Source organism: Micropterus salmoides, unplaced genomic scaffold (genome assembly GCF_014851395.1).
Source record: "Micropterus salmoides isolate LMB-PRFRI ecotype aquatic unplaced genomic scaffold, ASM1485139v1 Ms_hic_scaffold_4, whole genome shotgun sequence".
Lineage (NCBI taxonomy): Eukaryota > Metazoa > Chordata > Actinopteri > Centrarchiformes > Centrarchidae > Micropterus > Micropterus salmoides.
Genome location: NW_024043372.1, coordinates 22,641,922 through 22,664,394, shown reverse-complemented (window position 1 = coordinate 22,664,394; position 22,473 = coordinate 22,641,922). Strand labels below are relative to the sequence as shown.

Here is a 22,473-nt window from a genome sequence, read left to right as displayed (position 1 = left end):
CCAGTGCTGTGCAGCCCTATTAATTTCAATTTTCTTCCCGGTGACTTTTACTTCTGCTGCCTCATGTGCCTGTGAGGGGGGCGAATGGCTTCCAATCAGCTGAGACAGGTTATCGCTCCAACACACTGAGGCGAAAGACGGCTCTTGTTGAGAGATCGCTTATCCTGTGGTGTTCTGTTCTTCTTGCTCGCCATGTGTCAGGTTCCTTGCTTGTTCATGGACTAGACACCGTCTATCTTGGCATTCAAGATATAGAAACTAAATGAGAAAAGGAGAGCTCTCCAGCAAATGCAGTGATGTGTGTTGTTTGTGCGATACATTTATCCGATGCAATTGGGCTGTAGATGAAATATGATTTTTTTTGGGCTGTTATGTGCTCTGCACAAACTTGTTGTGCTCTTTATGAATGCTGCATCTCCTGCTTGTCATGCTTCACTTCAGACGTTGATGTAAAGACGGCGTAGAGGTCCAGAATGGGTCCTAAATTTGCAGATTTATTTATTGCCGTACAGTGAAGGACCCTTGTACAATCACAGCCTCGTAACTCCATTCTGCCATAAGCCTAGTTTGCCAACAAGAGCATGAAGGGCTAATGTGACGGTTTGCTCTCACGCTTGACATTTTTTCAACATGGTTTATATGGTTCGTTTAAAGAGAGTTGATTGGCCGCTTGGCAGTTGTGTTTTAATGAGTGTGGTGATGGCCCTCGGTCAGGCAGAGTATGGTACACTCATTATGAGCCTGTCTTTAAATTACAGCAAGGCAGAGTGTTGGCTGCTATACCCTGTTGGTCCCTGTCCTGTTTTCAGGGTCAGCGCTGAAAACAATGAATCCCAAGTGGTGATAGCCAGGAGGGAAGAGATACAGGGCCAAGAGGAGGAAAGATGAAGAGAGTAAATCCTCATTACGTGTCTGCTAATAAAGAATTACCTCTGTCAGCCGTACCTTTTTATTGTTGGAGAACCCTCATCCATCAAGAAAGGCCCTTGTAGTCTCAAGCAAAGGATTGCTTTTGAAATTACTTTCTCTCCCAACAGGTCCTTGGAGACCTGGGTTAGGGGAATCGGGTAGAGATGGGAATGGCACCATTTGTGAGGGGAAGCCATCTTAGAGTCCTGTGAGCCACAAGCTCTTCCAGATTTGGCTGTATATGCATTTTTTTCACCCCTGATTTAACGAACTATATTTCCGTATACTAAGCATAGGGAAATATAGGAATGAAATCAGCAGAGACATATTCAGCTGAAATAAACCTTTCCTTTAGAACTTGCAGATAGCTTCAATTTAAGTAGAGTTTACAAATCACTCTAAACTGAACTGGTTTTCTGCAGCTTGATACAGAAATTTAATATGTCAGTGTTCAGTTACAGAGGTAAAAGCTCTGCAGTCGTCCCATTATCTGACTCTGCTTCTCACCCGGGCCAATCAAAAGCCACAGTCGGCTTTCCTCAGCTACCTGTGAGAAATGGTATCGCACACTGTCTTTCAAAACACAGCTTCGGCTGCCTTTTTAGAGCACTGTTGCCCAGTGTGGACAAACATTAGAGAATTTCAACCTTTTTTGTGGTGTTAGAATTTCAGACAAAACAAAACAACTTTGCTGGGGAAGACAAGTCAGGTACATGGAGTGGTGTTCCTCTCTTTCCTAATTGCCTGGGCTCTGTTATCTCAAGAGAAGCAGAGATGAGATGCAGTCAGGGCTGCTGTTTGTTCTTGCCACTGTGTGGGATGTGAATGATAGCTAGAGCCCTGAATGATATCATTAGTGAACTACTGGTTTGGCTAACACACTCTAGTCTCAGTGCTGAGAGCATTAGAGATGGTAAGATACTGAAGCAAGACTGTTGGAGGACAGCTGTTATCTCCTCTGTGTTTGAATGGTTATTGTTGTGTCTTATCATAGACCACTAGTGTTGACAAGGAGGATCTCTTTACACAAGACTAGTTGACAGCTCATACATTTGATGCAGAGCAATCCCTGCACATAAATCCCTTGAGAATGTCTAAAATACACTGCAATTGTTTAAGGAATAAAAAGGGCTATTTTTTAAAAAATAATAATTTTATTTACAACCGACCACCGTCAGCCCAACAACAGGCGATTGCCGATATATATTCACACAGGGTATGTGCATGCTTTGTTAACTCATCATAAAATACAAACACAGTCACGATAGCCGACCCTGGTATGGCATACAGGACTGGCATAATACATAATTCAGTATTAATATAAAGACTTTATCTTATTGTGTTATTGTTTTACAAATTGTGTTGTCCGAATGAAATTCCAAACTAATTGTAAAGTTGATGTTTTACCTGTATGAAGAGTTTTGTTAAATACAGTACACATCGAGACAAAGTTCATTGCCATGCTAGCAGATTTGTGAAACTGTACTTGGGCACAACAATACTTCGAGCTAAATCCCTGCATCAGCATGGTAACATTCTCACAGTAACAATGTGATATAATGATGCTTAGCAAGTGTAGGATTCGCCCATGACCACCATTCTACTTTGGTATGTTAGCATACATCAGCAACTAATTAGCACTAAGCACAAAGTTGAGCTGAGGTTGAATGTCATTAGTTTTGCCAGTATTTGGTCTTAAACTACTGAACAAAGTATTGAACAAATTGAAATTTTGACCTGATGATGGTGCGAGATGAAAATTAAAGAGATCGGTTCCTCCTTAAAATTCCTTCTGATTTCTACACCAATAGTCATAATAGTGAGACAAAAAGTCAGGTGATCATTAGAATATATTGTTGAGAACCGCTGAATGTCAAATGAACAAAATGTTGTGTCTATTTGAATTGATGCAAACAAACATGACAAGAATTCGCCACCCCTCGTACTAACGCTTACTGTGTTTATGAACTAATGCTATACACAAGTTGAAGCAGCCTGAAGTCTGTGTTTGACCAGTGAGCAACCTTCAGCAGTGCAGGTACTTTTTAGGGGGCAAGAAACCATGTGGGGGAACTCAATTTAGACCGTGGTTCCCAAGTTCGTAAAAAGGTTCTTGTCAGCCATACCACCTGGCCCTAATGGCACACTTATTTTTGCTTTCATATAGGCCTCGGGCTGGGCAATAAAAGAATAATGATGATTATCGTGATATAATTTTCCTCAATAACAACAAATGTTTAATAAATGTTTGATTTAATTCATTTGTATCATGAACAAATTAACACTTTTTCTATTAACATATTTATTTGAGTTAAAGGGGCTGAAAACAGATTTTACCTCATTTTACTCATACATATTTGTTGAAAAAAGATTTTTATCATAATTGTTTTGAATTCTTTACCTCAGATTTGTGAAATGATCCACTGTTTCGATGTGGCAAGTTTTTGTCATGTTCTGAAAATAAAGAATAGTTTAAAACCACAATTAACCATTCTTCAACATTCACTCAGGAGCAAACATCAACTTTTACACTTTTAAAGAAATAATGATTTGACATTTATCGTGATAAGTATCGATATCGAATGATTTGGAATTTTCTATCAGAACATTTTTGGCCATATCGCCCAGCCCTACTTTCATATCAATAATGATTTTGTCAAAATGTCACCTTATTTCAAATTTCAACTCCACTATCATGTTTTTACTAGACTTTAAAATAGATATACCTTCATTCTCACATTGCTGTAATGATTTACTCTGACAATGCTTACGCAGCCATTGTAACCATCTCTGTTTGCAATGACTCATTGCTTCATTGTCAATAGATCTAGTATAGCTCATGCTGCCTTGAATGAATAACTCCCTGTCAAAATCTGGTGATCTGTGTTCTCTGACTCACTGTTGAACATGGTGGCAAGTGTCTCTGTCAGGTGACAGTAAAGATTATCTGCTCATGCTGAACAGGCACTGTCGGTCATGATTATTACCCACGTGATGCAAACATTAAGAGGCACTGAGGGTTACAGATGGGGTGATCAAATAGATTTATCTCTGGCAGGGAGTCTCACCGGCAGCCAACAATGATGAATTAAAGCACAAAAACTGCTGTATGAACAAAATAGGACAGCAGGAACAGTACAGTGTAGTAGCAGCACAATGCAGTCAAAAATAGCCCTGAATGTGAGAAGTGAGAAGGAAAAGAAGAGGAGGTTGTGGCGTTTCAATGTGATAATTATGCAATGATGCCAGGGACATGAAGACGAGTGTTGCTGGCTCCCATCTGTGCCCCCTCAGTGCCAGCCCTTTGCAGACCGCCACTGTCACAGAGTAGAAATCAGCAGCATGCCTTAAAGGACCATACCAAGGTTTTTGTGCGTACCTTTTACCAAAAATGACATACATTTACATAATTATTTTTACTTTTTAGGTTGCTAATCCTGTGTCCTAGACCATCACAGGTTCCCAAATCTCAGTGCAGTATAAAATTAAGGGAATTATGTTTTTTGTGTCTTTGAAAGTTAATTTTCATACTGTACAAAAATTTATGGAAACCAGTAAGGGATTATTTTTCTAGTAGTTTTCTAGTTATTATTGTTCTACATATAATCTCTACATAATTTCTTACAGCAATATCATTATTATTGGCAGTTCTCATGTTTAAATGAATGATTAAATATGTATAATGTATTTTACCTATGGCTGTCTGGAAGTGAGGACATATGTACAATACAGACATCTAAAATATTTTTACGAGATCTAGAAAATGGTGGCATAAATTTAAAGCATACCTATGTGATATTTAGTAAAGTGACAAAAACATGCAAGGAAGTATGGTCCTTTAACAACAGCTCCCACTCTCCACACTCGACAAGGTAGACTTCAAACTGTCTGCAAACAGATGTGAGTGGGAGAGTCTGTCAGATCCTCTTCTGACTGACAATTCGCTCAGCAATTGTGAATCTGTCGGTTTCTCATCTGCATGCTGACATGTGGGCACATTAAGAGACATTTCGGTGGCAGAGACGCTTTGTAGCAAAGGAGACCAAACCTCCATGTCAGCCTGTATCTGCTCTCCTGAAGTGTAATCAGGCAAGACAACCAATCTCTGCTAGTTCCAGGCGGGATGTTCTGAAGCTTGATGTTACATTGTTTTTTGGCCAAATGCCTTAGTATTGATATTGTGAAGATTATTGCACTTTTCTGCAATTTAGCAACATTTATATATTTGTTGGTAAGAGAACAATATGGATGGTTGGGACCACTTGTTAATTGATGTCCACAAATCCTTTCCACGAATCAAAGTCAACTGTAAATCACAGTTGACTTTGATAAAATGCAAAATCTTAAATATAATAAAGTTATTATTTGTAATGTTTTTAATAATGTTTATGTGGAGCTTGGTGTAAAAATAAGAGACCGTTTCTGGCACACTTGACAAACACGCTTTCCAGCACAGATACAATTAGAGCTGCCTCATATGTGACCCGGATGTGGGATGTTTACAAGAGCTGGCAGCCATCTGACCAGTGATACTTCTAACTATGTGAAGGTGCAATGTCTCTGCAAGTTTAAATCAAACGACTTCTATTTTTACTTTCACTTGTGCGGTTTTGTGCTGATACAGCATTAACCAGACCAGTGACCCACCGGTTACATCCTCCAGTGCTCTCCCTTTCTCTGGACGTCCCTGTTTAAGAAGAAGGAGAAGGAGGAGGTGAAGAAGAAAAGTCTTATTTACACTGTGTAGTTTTTAATGTGGACTACTTAATAAATTTCCTTATGCATAAGATGTATGTGTGTTTATATATATTTCTGTCCATCCATCATTATATTTATTCATATAACTGCCACTTTTATCTAAAGCGACATACAATTGCTATGTATATCAGAGGTTGCACGCCTCTGGAGCAACTAGGGGTTAAGTGTCTTGCTCAGGGCACATTGTGAGTGGGAGAGTGGTGGTGGATGTCACAGTGGGGACTTGAACCCAGGTCTCTCACACCAAAGGCATGTGTCTTATCCACTGCCCCATCACCCCCCCTAAGAATCAGATGCCACAGCATAATACAATAGAACTACATGAAAAATACCACTTCGTTCCTCCAACAGAGGGCATTACCTTGCTGTGTGGTTGATACTCGTATTATGAAGTATGGGTCCCTACTGGTGTGAGGTGAGTCACTGAAGCGTTTTAAATTGAATTGTTGTTGATGTTTAATATACATCTGTTCTTTCCCTCTCGCTGTCCCCTCAGAGGCCATCAGAGAAATGTCGCTATGTGGTGGGCAGTGTCCTGTGTGAGGGTGAAGAGAAGCCAGACGAAGAACTACAGAAGCTGTACGAGAAGTTTGGCTTCAAGGTGTTTTCTCTGCCTGAAGTGAGCCACGCTGTGACCACCAGCTTCCCCTGCACCACCCCTCTGTCTCACGTGCTGGGACCTTACAGAGTCTACCCCAGGCTCGCTTCCTACATCGAGGTACAGACAATATGACAGTATGTTAGCACTATGTGGCTGGAGTCACTCCATGGCTCTTTTTGCCACAGAGTATCTTAAATAAGTATAAGCTACATGAATGAATCAGGATTTATTCTTACTGTTAATGAAAAGTTATCCCTTTGTAGAAACTTAAGCTTTGAACATTGTGCATGTCTCCAGTGTTTGCAGGATGTCGCTTTCTATAATAATGACTTGCTTTTTGCCCGTCTCCCACCTGAAATAGTAAGACAGGAGTTTTCTTCTTTTCTCTTCCTTATGTCCTTTTTTATCTCACTCGATGGTAATCATCTTGTGGTCATATCTTTCCTCTTTTGTGCTTCCTGTTTGTCAAAAAACCCTCACTCGTGCTGTTTAATTCATAACGAGAGCAGATGAGGTCTTTTAAAGTAGATTAGGAATAGATGAAGTTGTAGGAAATGAAGGTACATCTCACTACCGTGACCCATTTGCTGGGTTCCATGTCCCCAGGACAAGGCCTCAAAAAGCTATTGACATTTACTGATGACATTTACACACATGGATTCATTTAGGGGCATCCCACTGCATGAATAATGCTGTGCTTGTGTGTGAGCGCTTGCACGTGCGTGCTCGCACATCTGTCCATCTGTTTATTTAAACTTAATCTCTTCACAGGAGGTAAAAAGGATCCACTTACTAGTTAGAAAATGTTCCATTATTTCAAGAAAAAAATGCAGGACTTTTCTAACACCTTATTATGAATTGTTTCTATTTTTTTTTTTTTTCCTTATATTCATGGCAGTGGGAGACACGGTGTTCACACCAAAGGCAAGAGGGGTCGCATTTGAATGCGGATATGCATTAGTATTCTTCTCTAATTCTGTGAACCATTTTTATTTTCTCAGTAAACTGCAGTGTTTGATTTGCCTGCACAAACCCAGTGCATCATCAGCCATATGCCATAGGAGACGTGCTTTACTGTTGAGTCCTCCATCTGTTGTTGTCTTGTGTCGAGCAACAGAAAGTAAAAGGGGCAAGGACCCCGTCCATAGCACCGTTTATTGGCTGTATTCAGCTCGGCCAGTATATCAAAGCCATGCTAAAGATAGCCTGTGTGTCGTAGACAGACCATTTCACGAAGGTCTCAGTTGTATGTTGTATTGTTGACTTTCATCCTGGCCTTGTCCCAGAGTTTAAATTCTTGGCACTGATGACAAAGCTGTTTTTTTTATTTGTTCAAAACAACACAATAGCTATACAATATAATGTCGGATGAGCTTAAAAATTAACACTGTCTTTTGCTGCCCAATTTGGATCGGCTAATTCCCCATGTACCACAGTCCTTGCTGTGTGTCTCCTCTGATACACATAGTCACCAGCTGCTTCTTTTCACCTGCCCTGAGGGAATTACACCCAGATATCACCCCCATGCAACCAGGCAGCTCGACCAACCAGTAGGAGTTGCTAGTGCACTGACAAGGAAGTGATCCCCCACTGGCTTCCCACCCAGCAAACACTGCCAGGAATTTAACTTTGGTCACAAAAGCATGGCTTAGAGGTGCTCTACAGAGGATGACTGGGGCACTGAGACTTCATGCTTTTTAACACACGTTTTTTAATACTTTTTTAAATTTAGGTTGGAGTAGTGATATTAGTCCTGATCTGTAAATTCTAATCCTAAAAGAACCCCTGTCTGGTCTGCTTATTTTTGTTTACCAGCTTTCTCCTCTCTTTTGCGGTTTGGTCTCTGCGGCACTATGCTTACATACAACATCCCACATCAGAGGGCAGGACAAACTCTAACATGTGCACTGACACAAACTAAACAGTCTGAAGGCATAGGAATAGCATCCCTCTGTGTTAAAATTTTGTAGTATTCCCTTTGAGGCTCTTGTGCTGTTACATAATCATGGCCAGTGTCAGTGTGCATCTTTTGTGAGCTCACAACTGTGGCTAGTTGATGTCACTGTCGAGAAAGCATCAATTTTTACTCCCTTGTCTGCCATAAGGCAGAAGTGCTTGTCTCAGTCCATCATTTGACCCAAGTGCTGTGACAGGTCGTTAAGGAGGTGCTCTTGTACAGTAGATGGGCTAATAACACACTAACATCTAGTTTGAGCTGTGGAGTGGTTCACTATGCATACCAGCTACAGCGAGGCTAATGAATAATGGAGCATGGTTTAGAGAGGCTTGGTGAGAGGGTGGTATGTGAATATGCTAGAAATGTATGCCTGTACACTGTACGTATGATTAATTGAGTAGGTTTTTAATATTAGGGGCTTTGAAAGGAGGGAAACACTTGTGTGACGTAGCTTTGTGCTCGGTATCTGCTGTGGGACCACAAGGTTCTACTTAATCTACTGACAAGCTCATGCTAATCTATGTACAAACAAGAAGTAAAATTTACACCTGCATTGTTAGATTTCTTTTTGGCCGTTTAGTGGCAGTGCAACAAGCTTTGATATTACAAAGTATGGATAATGTAGTAACTATGTATTGGCAAACAGTTGCACCTCAAGCCTCCAGAAGACAAAGAGCAACATTAGCATTCATTTGAAGCCATAGTTTTGGCCATCTGGCAAATTGTAGTCTGATATTCACAATTTTTAGCTCTGTTTTGGTCTTCACCATCTCTGTGTATAGTGCAGCTTCAATTCTAATCCAAAACACATCTTTTTGTCAAATTCAGCAAATATCTCCTCATGAGTTGCTAGCTGTCCGTTCTGTGCTTGCACTGAAAACAAATCTGGTGTTTTACGCACAGCCCTGGTTCTGTAAATAGGAAACATACATAGTGGTCTGCACCCTGCTGCACAACACTATTCCAGCCATGATTTGTTTGTCAGGTAATGTTAAATGACTTGCCCACAGACATTCAGCTTACTTTCTAGCTTGCTAAGACATGCTGTTGTTGTGTTGTAAGCTATAATAGCAGGAGAGTTGTGAGTATTGCTGTTTGGAGTAGGTGTGCTGGCTCTGGGACCATCTTGTCTGCTCTGCATGTTAGCTTCACAGCAGCAGCAGCTGTAGCAACAGTTTGCTAACCCACAGCTTAGCTAACGTTAGTTACATTACTTGCTATGTCATTATTCGCTCTATATCATGGTATTTGTCATGGAATTGGATTCCTCCAGAATCGCTTACCCCACCTTTAAGCCTTTAAATTTTCAGTCAACTTATGTAAACCAGTGCCTCCAGCGACACTGGGGAGGCCAGATTGGTGAGGTGGGCTTTACTGTCTGGCCCCCGGCCCAGCCTTCAGCTTGAAAGTGTTTTCTCACAGACTCTGGTATTCCTCCTGTAGTGCTTTAGTTATCAGAGAGCAGGTTAAGTGCATAACTGCCCTTTTTCACTTCAACGCTTTCTCTCCAGTCCAACAGTGCCATCTCCACGCCAGCTTACTTTGCCTTATCTCTTCTGTGGACACATACGCTAACACACACACACACACACACAAGGAGGTATAACTGTTGCTTAAAATATCTGAATTAGGTGATAGGTGTTCTCTGTGTTAAATCCTGATGTTTTTAATGGGCTGTTAATCTGAGGGTATCAATGAACTTATGGTACCAGTTGAATGTCTGAGATATTGGTAATTTGTGTACAGCAGCTGTGTATTCATATTCATGTCAGTCTAAATGACAGCAGTGTGTGTGAGTGGGTATGAGCACAGGATGCTTGGGATTGTATCATCTCCCAGTTTAAAAAAAGGCCATCGGAAAAGACGCCAAAATGAACAGATAAAGAAGTAGCTGTCACACTATATTAAAGGATTTGGACAAACTCTGTTTGATCTTTGTGAAAGCGCCTTTTCAGGACCAAAATAATGAAAGTGAAACAATCACTGTGGTGCTATTTTGGTGGCTGCGTCAAACAAAACTCAGAGTAGTCCCCTTGAGCTGGAACAAGATGAGAAACTGATCGCTCGCGTCCATTTTAGTAATCCGTTTATCTGAATCAAGTTTAAAGCATCATGAAAGCATTATTATTCTTTCCCTCATGTCCCTCTATACTCCATCAGATATGCTCCTGCATGTCTTGGACTCTCAAGTACGAGCTGTCAGCTGATCGTCCACCTGTGGTTGAATTGGACCGGGTAAAAGAGGAAGCAGCTGGAAAGACCTGGTAAAACCAAATGTGCATTCTGGATGAACTGGGAACTTTTGGCTGTGGCCTTGTCCACGAGGTCTTGAACTCCTGACATCCTGTTTGAACCTTCCTCCTCCTGGGCTGCTAAACTATAATATACAGCAAGACAAGCTTATTCGATATAGTTTATAATCTGTAAAAGCAAGATGAATATCTTTGTTATTGCTGGCACGTATCTCCCACTGTGGTGAGGTTGAGTTTCTCTGTTATTTACTGGCAAAATGGAGGCGATTCCTATGTCTGTTTTCACCTCTTTAGTTTGTGGCACCTTCATGCTCTACCGCTGCAGTGTTGATTCCTCACCTCCATTCTGCTCATGGTTTATTCACTAGCCACTTTCTCCATCTTCTTTGATGTTTTTATTTGTTGAATTAAATATAGAAAATTTTCTTTTGCTTGTCCACAGCATCTATATTTCATGCAATGGCCTGATTAGGGGTTAGCCAGTGGAACTGTACTGATTTCAGGTGTATCCACCGTGTAAACAACTGAGATGTCCATCGCTCTGGTTAGATTGTTCTGTGGGTGAGTATAAATGTGTCTTTTCTGCACTGCGATGGTTTACAAAATTAATTCAGAACTATGGAGTTTGGTTTGTATTCTCCTGTACAGTCGTTGAGGTTTACTCTCATCAAATCAGAATAGTCTTTGTTTCTAGAAAACTCTATTCAAAGCATATTCCATCTTCTTTGTCTGTCTTGTACCAAGTGTGTGCAGCTGATAAACTATATGCTGTCTGTCAGTCAACCAGCAGGATAGTGAATGGGGAATTAGGACACTCCTGTAAAACAACTGTGCTTCCACCACCCACTGTAGCGCAGTCCTGGTCTCTCTGTGTCTCTACTGAACACACATCCACAGAAACACGCATACACACAGAACATTTATTAATAATAATCCTAAATCATGTTACATGGTTTTAACTTATGAAGCCAATTATTTTCCTCTCAACATCAGGTGAAGGAATCCTCCCACTCACTGCCTCATTTCTGAAAATCATCTAGCTGACAGAGCTGAGTTCAGGTACCAGTCTGAGGAATGAGTTGTGCAGATAACAACTCATTTTTGGCTTTGTTCTACAGAATATTGACACCACACACAGAGAACCCTCTGGGCTCATAGATAGGATAGCTTCTTAAATTCTCTGTGCATGTTTGGGTTCAAGGGTATCTGATTATCTATTCAGGATTATTTTGAGGTATTGTTGTAGAGATTGTGGTTTATTCCTTTTTGTTCTGCCTTTACCATCTGTCTCATTGTGTGAAGTACATAATAATGCAATATGCTAATAGGCTTTACTTTCCTAATTATTTTGGATGGATGCAGGTTGTTTTCAGCTGCAGAGAGGGTACTTAACAAGAGATGGTTAACCGGTAATATTTTGATGTAGGCAAAGCGGCCAATGCATCTGAGTAAATGCTCTGCAATTACTTCAGTCTTTCGAAGGTATGCTTGTAGTAAAATATTTTGGAGAGAATTTTTCTGTTGTTCCTACTTAACAAGTGAGACAAACCCACAGATGAATTGTTACACGCAGTTTGAAGCTTACTTTAGCTCACTTCATCTGTGGGATCGAAAAGCAGCTCTTCGGCATATGGTACCTTCAAACTGCAAGAAATGAAGAAGGCATCCATGAGTTTGTCTCACCTGGGAAAATGGGGTAAAATGCTTTTTTACAAAACAAAACTATAATGCTCCCTTTAAACTTCCTGCCCAGTGACACAATGTTAACCCCCATGAGGCAGTCTTATGCTTTCAATCAGTAGACCACAGACCTAAATGCAGCATTGTTGGTCCACACTGTACAGTATTATCAGACAAGATTTGGGTTTACATGGTTCTACATTGACCCTCCCAGCTCCTTTTTGTGAGTCAATGAGAACTTTAAACCAGCCCAAAGGGAAATGGAGACAGTGGGGAGGCGTGGCAGGATTCTACATCTTTAATGCTTCCTAGGCATAGGGCGCGGACTCTCTTAACTGCTCTCTGTTGAGCGATTTCTGCGTGGGATGGTGCAGAATGGCAGGGGTTGTGGCTGCGATGGCATCAAAGCGCAGGAAGCAAAGTGAGACTCAGTAAGTGATGCGGGAGTCTGTGAGCGAGCATTTGTTTCTGTGACTGATGGCTCGGGAGCTTGGTGAAAATTGGAGTTGGAAGAGGCACATGCCTGTCTGCTCTTTGTGTCTGTGTGCTTTAAAATGCAGGGTGTGGTGAGAGCATGATAAGTCTCCTTCATTATTAATGCTGTCATTCCACAGCATTGTTCCCTCCATTACATTTTTTTATTGGTTACCCCTTCTTATTTCTTGAGGGCTCTCAATAATAATAACCTTTTTATAATAACAGAAAGCAACAGTCTAGGGGTGAAGGCAGCCTCTGACCTGCAATTCTTCATATCGTGTGTTTACAATTAATATGGCTGGTTATCCCTTCAGTCTGCCATTTGACAGTCTGTGGAGGAAACACTTGGCTGTTGATGCACGAGGCTATATTTAGACACCAATGACGCTGATGACAGTTTCATCACTTGTTTCTTTTCTTTCCTCTAAAGAGTTTGGTATGATCTACCGAAGCGCTGTGTACACACTGGGCTCTTTCATGTAATGCCTGCTTTCCTGTTTGCTTTGTCAGACTTTCTTAGAATTCCTGCAGCTTTAATAATAAGTTATTATCTGTTTTCCATCCAGAGCCTTGTCCTTGGTCACATCTAAACCTCATCTACTGCTTAACCTCCTTATGCCTTAGAGAAATTGTTCACATCCTTTTAAGGCTTCCATAATTGAGAATCAGTAGCTTGAATCTACATTTTCATGCATTTGGTGATGAAAGCTTAATCGGGACTTTTCCAGTGATGGAAAGTAAGTATATTATCTCAAGTAGCATACTTAAGTATAATTTAGAGGTACTTGCACTTTACTTCCCATTTTATGCTAAGTACACTACATTTCAGAAGGAAATGTACTTCATTTCTCCATTACATTCATTTGATAGCTATAACTAGTGGTTACTTTATTTGCAGATTATGATTTTACATACAAAAACATTTGGTCAACACATCAAATGTGATGTATTTTTATAGATTAAACCACCCAAAAGTATATAATGTAATTTATATTAGCTCCACCTCTACTAGATTTGGTTTGCTGATTACATGTTAACACATCAGTAATAATTAAAGCTGCAAGCAGCGTTGAGCTGGCCCTCGCTCCCATGCATGCCTCAGGTGCAGCGACGGCTGGGGCCTTTACATCGCACCCCAGCTGACACGGCTCTGGAGTTAACAATGCACAAAGGTTGGTTGAGGTGTCAGTTACTTATTCAATTCAAAGTGGCTGACTTCTGGTTGGGTTTAGGGTATAGCTCTCAAAAAACAGCTTCCTGTTTAATTGCAAATAATTACTCACCAGCATTTCACAATAACTTTGAGATGGATGTGGTCAAACTGCTATGAGGAGCATATGTTCTTCTCTATGGACATTTTTGTCTGCTAAGTGGTAAAAATTTAAATGAGGCATAGGAAATGAAGTTTGAAACATGTTCTTTCCGGATGCCAGTGCAAGGCGCTATCACTAAGACTGGATATTGACATGTAAGTCTCTAAGAGGTTTACTTGTGAATTCGGGGACAGATCTGGCCATGTCTAGTCCATTTACATGCTACTTACTTTTTCTTGGTGAAACGTCAATTCAGCACCACCCCATTGAAATGCCGTTTGATCATTCAAAAAAAGCTTCAGAATTAACATCGCTCTTAAGATTGCCCTTCCAACATTTGAGGTCGATTGGGTTAAAGCTCTAGGAGGAGTTCTTCAACATATGGAGAGTGTAAACGGGTTGAAATTTCATAAATAATTCAAAATGCTCGCGTATGGTTCGTTCTGTCTTCCTCACTTGGGTGTTTTTGTACTGAATAGTAACGGCAATCATGCGAATGAATAAAATACTTAATAAAATATCTGTCAATAAGATAAATGCAGACTTTCATGCTAATGAATAAAAACACAGACGTTAGATAGACTAAAGATCCATTTTGTGATCGTTATTATATTGTATTCCAGCAATCTGGTAGAGAGATTTTAAGATTGATTTAGTTTGTTTTAAACATAGTTTTAAATCCCGCGGGAGAAAATTCCTATCCACTGCTGTTACACTATTAGACAGGCTATAAACTCCTGTTACTTGTATGCTTGCCTAGTATGTCCATGCTGTTGACATACAGGCAAGCATACTGATTGAGATTCACTCAGCTTGTGTGTAGGCCTAAAAATTTTACCACCAGTCCGGGGACAGCAGATGGACAGCCATTTGCTTAATTCTGGCACATTGTATATTTATGTATTATTTATGTGCATTGTCCCTGTCAAATAAGCTTGAAATTAAAGAAAGAGTATGTTGTATATCTTTTATCCTTATTCCGCTATAAAAATAGATATAACTATGATATAATTGTGTCTCAGCTGGCAGGCTCTGTGGACGTCTGCCTGCCACTGATGCTTATCCTGTTACGGTGTGGGGACAGAGTCGACCCAAACGCAACACTCGGGCAGAACAGGCTTTATTGAAGGGGAAAAAAGGGATTGAGGGAGTGGAGGTGAGGGAGAGGCAGACGCCGGGGAAACACGGGCAAGGGGAACCGAGGAGACTGAGACAAGGGAGCCGGGAGGACGCCGCGGGAGAGGTCCGAGGGGAGAGGGCAGGGTGGCGAGCCCAGCTGATGGAATGGAGGACGGAGGTGAGTGGAGACAGACAGTGGAGTGGAGGTGAGGGGAGACAGACAGACAGACAGACAGGGTTAGGCACAGTGGGAACAAAGCACAGGGAAACAGAAATGGTCGGAGAATACTCAGGGGCTAGAACGATGAGGTAGCACCAGGTTAGGAGCAATGACGATCAAGCAGCGATGGAGTGGAGAAGTACTGTTGGAGATGAGGCTGATTACTGGCAGGTGTGGCAGGCAGAGGAGGTGGCTGACGAGATGTAGGTGCGGGTCGTTGGCTGGGCTCAGGAGCGAAGGGAGTGAGAGAGTGAGAGCGCACACAGTGGAGGAGACACAGGGAGGCAGGCGGAGTACAGGGAAAAAAACAGGGAAAACAGAATCACAGACAAAAAAAGGGAGGGCTGCAAGGGCTGCCACGTCAACAGGGCCCCCTCCTCAACGGACACCTCCGGGCGGACCTCCCAGTTGGCCGGGCAGGGCTTAGCAGAAGTTTGTCAGGGGGAGGAAATCGCACTGGGGTCCAGGGTCCAAAATTTAACGAGTCACAGAAGCTTCAGAGAGGGGGTCAGGGCTGGGAAGGGTCAGGCGGACGTGCAGGGCAGGGCACCTCCCCAGAGGCCGGGGATCAGGAGGGACAGGTTGGTGGCTAGCTGCACTAGCAGGCTGGGGACCAGGACCAGACTGGGGGCTAGCCGGCTGGGGATCAGGGGGGACGGGCTGGAGGCTAGCAGCGCAAGCAGGCCAAGGGACAGGCTGGGGGCTAGCAGGCCCCATGCTAAGCCCAGCATGAGTCGCACTGGGGGAATTCAGAGCCGATAGCAGGGGGATCCCTTGAGACGACCCACCTCCCAAACCAGCCCAGCCATACCAGGAGCATTCAGTAGGCGCAGTTATTGGTCCAGAGCCTTCTCAAAGCAGGCTAGCGCGTCCAGTCTCTCGTGCCAATCCTTAGTCCTTAAGTCCCAAAGGAGATTGTCCATGACGGTTCTCACCTGGCTCAGGTCCTCCGGGGAAGGGCTAATGTCTGCCGGATCCATTTCCGGTCCGGTCCAAAGATCGTGGGGTGAGCAGAGCACAGGCTGAGGTAACTACCCAGACGCAGACACCGGCAGGGGAGGCAGGGACATGCTCGGGGACTCCTTCTCGGGCGAAGGGGATATGGTGTGGAGGAAGCTAGCGTCCGAAGGGGGGACAAGATCCCTCAAACAAGGTTCAGCCACCAAAAGCTGTCGGGCCCTGGCAAGAAAAGCCTCCCTAAGGCTGTCGCTGATGGCTCTCTCCCACAGGCCCATCAGCTTAAGGAAGGCTAGAAGCCTGTCCTCAAACTCTGTGGAGTCGGCGAAGGGGGGTGAGGGCGAGCGTGCTGGTGTATGTGCCAAACCAGCAACACATAGACACACGCACACAATAGAATAAACAAATGTATTTGCAGCGATTTCCCTATTAAGTGTGGAAACAATATAGGATATAGAAATAAAAATGAGTCTTGGAGAGAGTACAACATGTTTATTATTTTGTTCTTCATTATCACTGTCCTCCCGCACATTGGCAGAAATTGCTGCAGAATCCATAGTGGGGATCTTCAGAAGATATCCCCTGCACCTCACCTCTTCCAACGTACCCTGTGTTTATAAGAAAAACAGAACATAATCATGCTCTTGATCTGCTCTCATAAAGTGTTTAGATTTGTTTTTGTTTGAGACAATCTATTATTTTTTAAAGACACTGATGTGTTCCTTTGGTAAAATCAAAGAAATAAACCACTATAGTCTGTTATCATAAATTGCTATAGGTAATGTTGAGCTAATATTTGCTAACAAACGTCTAATTGAAACGCTGTTGCAGTGTTAAAGTCATCACAGGTTTCATCAAATAGGCTACATATAGCCTACGTTAACGTCAGGGACACAACAATAAGATCCAGAAATCTGCAAAGTATATCTATTGCCAAAATCGTAATTACGACTTTATATATAGTTTTTCAATTGACTGCACTCACCCTTGGCTCCAACACGTTCTCCTTCTGTGGCTGCTGCTGCTGCTTCTTCTCTTGATTAAGACCAGATTGCAAACAACGTTTAGTGGCATACCGCCATCTACTGTACAGGAGAGTGGAACACGCACATAATTCACTATTTCCATTTTGACACTTGAAACTATGTTTAAAACAATATGTCTACCAGATTGCTGGAATAGCATTATAATAGCAATATCTGTTCAAAAACACCAAAGTACGAGGTAGAAATATTGAACAAGACACAAACTTCTATTTTGAAATGTAGAAACTAGTGGAAGGCACCAGGCGGGAGGGCATGAGACGGGTCATACCTGACTCGACCAAATCAGCCAATACAAAACAACCTGTCTGAGGAGCATGCCAAGTCTTGTGAGGGTTTGACTATCCCTAGCCATGTGACAGCTTAAAGGCTTTAGGGGGCGCTATATGTATATATGTGCTATACGCCAATGTGCAACCCTCAATCTTAAAAAATGACATCAAATTGAAACATTGCCCGTTCGAGTCTGGCTGCAAAGTTTCATGGCTCTTTGAGCATCCGAAAGGCCTCAAATATCTGTTTAAAAAATTGAAAATGACACAGGAAACGCTTCCTGACTTCCTCATTAAAAAGCAGAGATGTAGATTTTGAGCAATTTAAGAGCAATAATCCCACAAAATCTTATGATGATCAAAGTTTGTCCAAAACATAGTGTTTGTTTAGGGGCACTATTGAGCCCCCTGGCCACGAGTCCCACCAGTCCTGAAGTGTGTGCAAACATTCGTGTGGATTTGAGTATCCTAGGACAATGAAAAATGAGTTTCCTGGGGAGAAAAAAAATAATCTGAGCAAAAACAATAGGTTCCTTGCACTTTGTGCTAGGACACAGCTGGTGCCCTTGCACTTTTGTGCTCGGGCCCTAATAGTCCAGTAATGTAATATATACAATAATATTACAAGATGATAGGAGCTATTCTGCCTCCTGCCACCTGCCACCATCTTATATACAGTCTGCAACACGCATTTTACTGACAGCCGTTTTACCAATGCAGTGGCAGAGGCAATGATATCAGAAGTCTTTAAATACAGTTCAACAGAGTAATAGACCCCCCACACCCCCACGGTAAAGTAAGCGCACCATAATACGTAGTGGGAGTTATCATGTGCAGTGCGTGACAGGACCATCGACTGTATGATTGATAACAGCTGATACGCGCACATTAGTTTCTATCATGGGTATGTAATAGCTACTCCTGCCAGACAGTAAAGTGTAGTAAACTTTACAGTGTAGTGATGTTAACACAGCATATCTGAATACTTCCACCAGTGGGGTTTTCTAATCTGGACACCCAGTATACTTATTTTCAGTTTCAAAAACTTTAATAAACCTGTTTTGTTTTTTTATACTCTGTGAGATTACACCTTAAAACCATAGACTGTATATAAGAAGTGGACGTAGTCATCGTGACGTCACCCGTTGGTTTGTGGACTAGGTGCATCTGTAATTCACGTAAACTGTCATTTTAACCGGAATAATAATTTTGTCTAGCGAACAACAGTCTTAAAACTAAATGTACTCACCAGGGAAACTAAACAACCAACTTCTAATACTCTTTTTCAACAGAGCTGGTTAAATTAACTCGTCAATTAAATTTACTTGTCAGTTAGTCTGCTTTATGATCTATTTTCCTCTAAATGGGACCATAATTTTCTAATTTAAAAAAAAACATCATATTGTATTGAAGAAGACATGAAAGTAGTGAGTGAGACCATAAACTCATTATGAAAGTGTTTTTTGCGGTAATAAATCAGCAGAGAAGTAGGGTCGTTTTGCCTGCTGGCCTTTCGACAGAATGCAGGTTTAACGGACTTCCACATTCATCTCAGTTCTCTGACCGGAAGCTTCCCGCTTGCTTAAAACGTAGCTCTTAAATTTAGTCAATTTAGTTTGTGTTTACAGTCTAGGCTATTTTATTATTATTTTCTATTTAATTACTCATTAATCTCAACATGCTTTTAAAGGGACTATATGTAAGTTTTTTAATGAAATTAATCAAATTTTCATCTCCTTATTGTCAATGGGCTCAAAACTCACACACGCAATGAAGCACACGCCTGTTTTCTCCGTTGCTTGCTTCAGCCAATGTGGGGACTCCAGGTCGGATTCAGCTCTGTGCGTACTCCTGAGCCTCTCTCGTACTACAGCAACAACACGGCAGCTAACAACATGCAGTCCACTAATACCATAAAACAACCGGCTCACAGCAAAACACAGGCTCCACGTAAGGATAGGTATTACCGATACTCAGGTACACAGCTTCTCCATCTCTCGCTGTAACTAACGTGAACCACATAATATACAGTACTGCAACTTCACAGTAGGGCTGGGTGGTATATCGGTATAATGAGGTATACTGATATAATTTCAAAAGAGATATGAAACTCGACAATACCGTTTATACCGATATAGTGTGATGTTGAATTAATTAATGTTTCCGTGAAGTCCTGCCAGCGTTTGCTCCTCTGTCTCCCTCACCGCGCAGCCCCGCCCCTCCCTCTGCATGCAGCCATCTACTCACAAACTCTCAAGAAGAGGTGCTGGTTCGACACTGTTAAAAACCTGGTTTGTAAAAAGAAAAACACGGTTCAGTCAGTGTTTCCCACACATACACTTTACTTCGGCTGTCCACCCAGGTTAGACGACACATTGTAGCTTTTATCAGAGAAACACAGCGATTACGTTACATATCGTGACACTGTGGATATTTTACAAGAGCGGACCTGGTAAAGCGACAGTGAACACACCAGTCAGATGTTATTTATTAGCTACCACGTTGGTTTTGTTTTGATAGGCTACGTCGTCAACAGGCCTCCTCAACATGCAGCTCAGCAGCTGCTGTAAAGGGAATCACCGGAGGAAAAGTCCAGAAGACAAGTTCTGTTTCTTTTAGGTGACTTTATACAGCCGAGCCTACTACTGATGGAGAAAGTCACCAAAGCGGACATAGAAGGAGAGAGAGACAGTAAAGCCCCTTTTCCACTGCACGGTAACAGCTCGACTCGCCTCCACTCTACTCGGCTTTTTTTGGTTTTCCATTGTGTAAAAGTTGTACTTGTACCTGCTACCAGGTACTTTTTTTTCCATATCTCCGTCTTATCTGTCTTTACATTCTGAGTAATATTGAAACGTTTTAACTTAAATCAAGAGACAGCTGTTTGTACCTCGCAAGTGTCTGTGTCGCATTGAACATTATGTTGCGGCAGTTGTGTGTAGCATCGCTATGACGACCAGCTACATTGAGGGGTGCCATCCTTTCTGGTTACTATCTGCAATTGAAAACGGAGGACGGCCAAACTGAGTCGAGTAGAGTCGAGGCGAGTTGAGCTTGTACCGGTAATGGTATATTTTATGCCGGAAATCTGCCTAACAATACCGGGAAATGACTTTTTGGCCATATCCCCCAGCCCTACTTCACAGCGCCAACAACCCAGAGGAAGAGCCATGCACCAACACTACAGTAAAGTTACTTACTGTGGTCTTATTATTATAAAGTGTGACACAATCTCGTTATAATAGTCAGTCCAGCTCACTAACCGTTTCGTTATCATCCAATACATTTAGCTGTGCTGATATTGCTGAGCCTCAGGTGAAAGATACACAGATAGTAAAGATAGTTACTGAAAGCAGCAGGCGAGCTAACGCTGTGGCACGTTGGCTAAATGCAGTAAATATACCGTGATCATGTAACAAGCATGGGTTATTTCATTTAATTTATTAGGATCCCCATTAGCTGTAGCTGAAGCAACAGCTATTCTTCTTGGGGTCCACACAGACACAAAACTCTATACAGTGTAGTACACAATTACAAAAAGTCACACACACTAACACAACAAAGACAATACAACCATACACAAACACGATACAACACACTAGATTAGTTCAACCTGAGTTTCCAGCATGTTGTGTGAAGCTGTCTCCCTGCCTATCTATAGCCGCTGTCACCTTTTTTCCGGGAGGATTGTGCGATATGTGGCTGGCTGCGCTGAATGAAATAACGTTACGGAGCCGGTGTTGATCTGCCTCTGAGACGGGAATGTGGAAGTAACAGAACATGTCTGTGTGAATAGCCACAGCCTGCATGCTGGTGTTCCTGCGTATATTGCAGGATTTCTGTAAGAAAATGGTTGTGTTTCGGATTATTCTCGCTCATGAGTTCAAGTGAGCACGCATACGAGCACACGCCTGGTAGCAATCTAAAAACTGCACCGCTAGTGGCCGCTGAAAACTCCAAAATGGCCCTTTTTAAGTGTGTATGATATACCACACCCCCTTTGTATAGATCCTAGATTTGGATAAGGAAAAACTCTACAAACAATCTTTTAATGGGGACAAAAAGAGACACCTATGGAACAGAGGAGGGATCTCTCTTCCAGGACACAGAGACATGTAATGGCTGCTGTGGATACAGAATAGGCAGTAAAATTACAATCTGGAGAAACTTGATGACAACTATTTAGATCTGGGAGAATAATCCGTGGTCTTTCATTATTTCGTTTTAAAACCAAAACGGAAAAACAAAGCAGTTTTGTTTTGTCTATGACCGGTGTTGTATCCCTACTGGTTTTCAAACTAACTGGCTGCTGTACACGTACGCCTGCTGTTTGCAACAGCTGTGGTCTGCATCAGGCTTCATCCAGCCAGAGACAATGATCACTGACCGTCCACAGCGTACCATGTCATTCCCGCGACCTCCTCTCCTTCGCCCTGTATGGTCCAGTGCCCCGCTCCCTCTCCAGTTAACCTACTATGGACTGTGTTTCCAGTGGAACCGGTGCACTGGACGGTCAGTGGTCGTTCCCTCTGGCTGGATGAAGTCCGATATTCCTGATTTTACACAGAGCCTAATCCATGTGCCCACTGCAGCTGGAGGCTCTCCGCAGCGCCGCAAAACTTTGTAAATTCTTCCATCTCACGAAGAAAATAAAGGTCAGGTCAAAACAGTTTAGGGAAAATTACCAGAACCTTTTAATCCGTGTATGATTCATTAATATACAGCTCGCCGATTTAACTAAAACCTAACAGTTAATGTTTGCTGTGTACCATTGGATGTACTGACAACTATCATTGAATTAATTTGATAATAAGGAAACCTTAAAAACGGAGGATTCTCAGGCAACTTCTGAGGCGTTCCTGTTCCTGTCCCAGCTGCTAGTGAGTTACAAATTGAACGGTGAGCCTCTTGTTTT

General features: G+C 42.1%; 1 protein-coding gene across 1 annotated transcript in view; it reads left to right on the top strand.

The window, feature by feature from the left end:
- Positions 1-22,473, top strand: part of tex264a (testis expressed 264, ER-phagy receptor a) — a 90,208-nt gene that overhangs the window by 5,578 nt on the left and 62,157 nt on the right. The window contains exon 2 of the mRNA XM_038696538.1: positions 6,164-6,385. Coding sequence (XP_038552466.1) covers positions 6,164-6,385 — 222 coding nt within the window. The remainder of the gene's footprint in view (positions 1-6,163; positions 6,386-22,473) is intronic.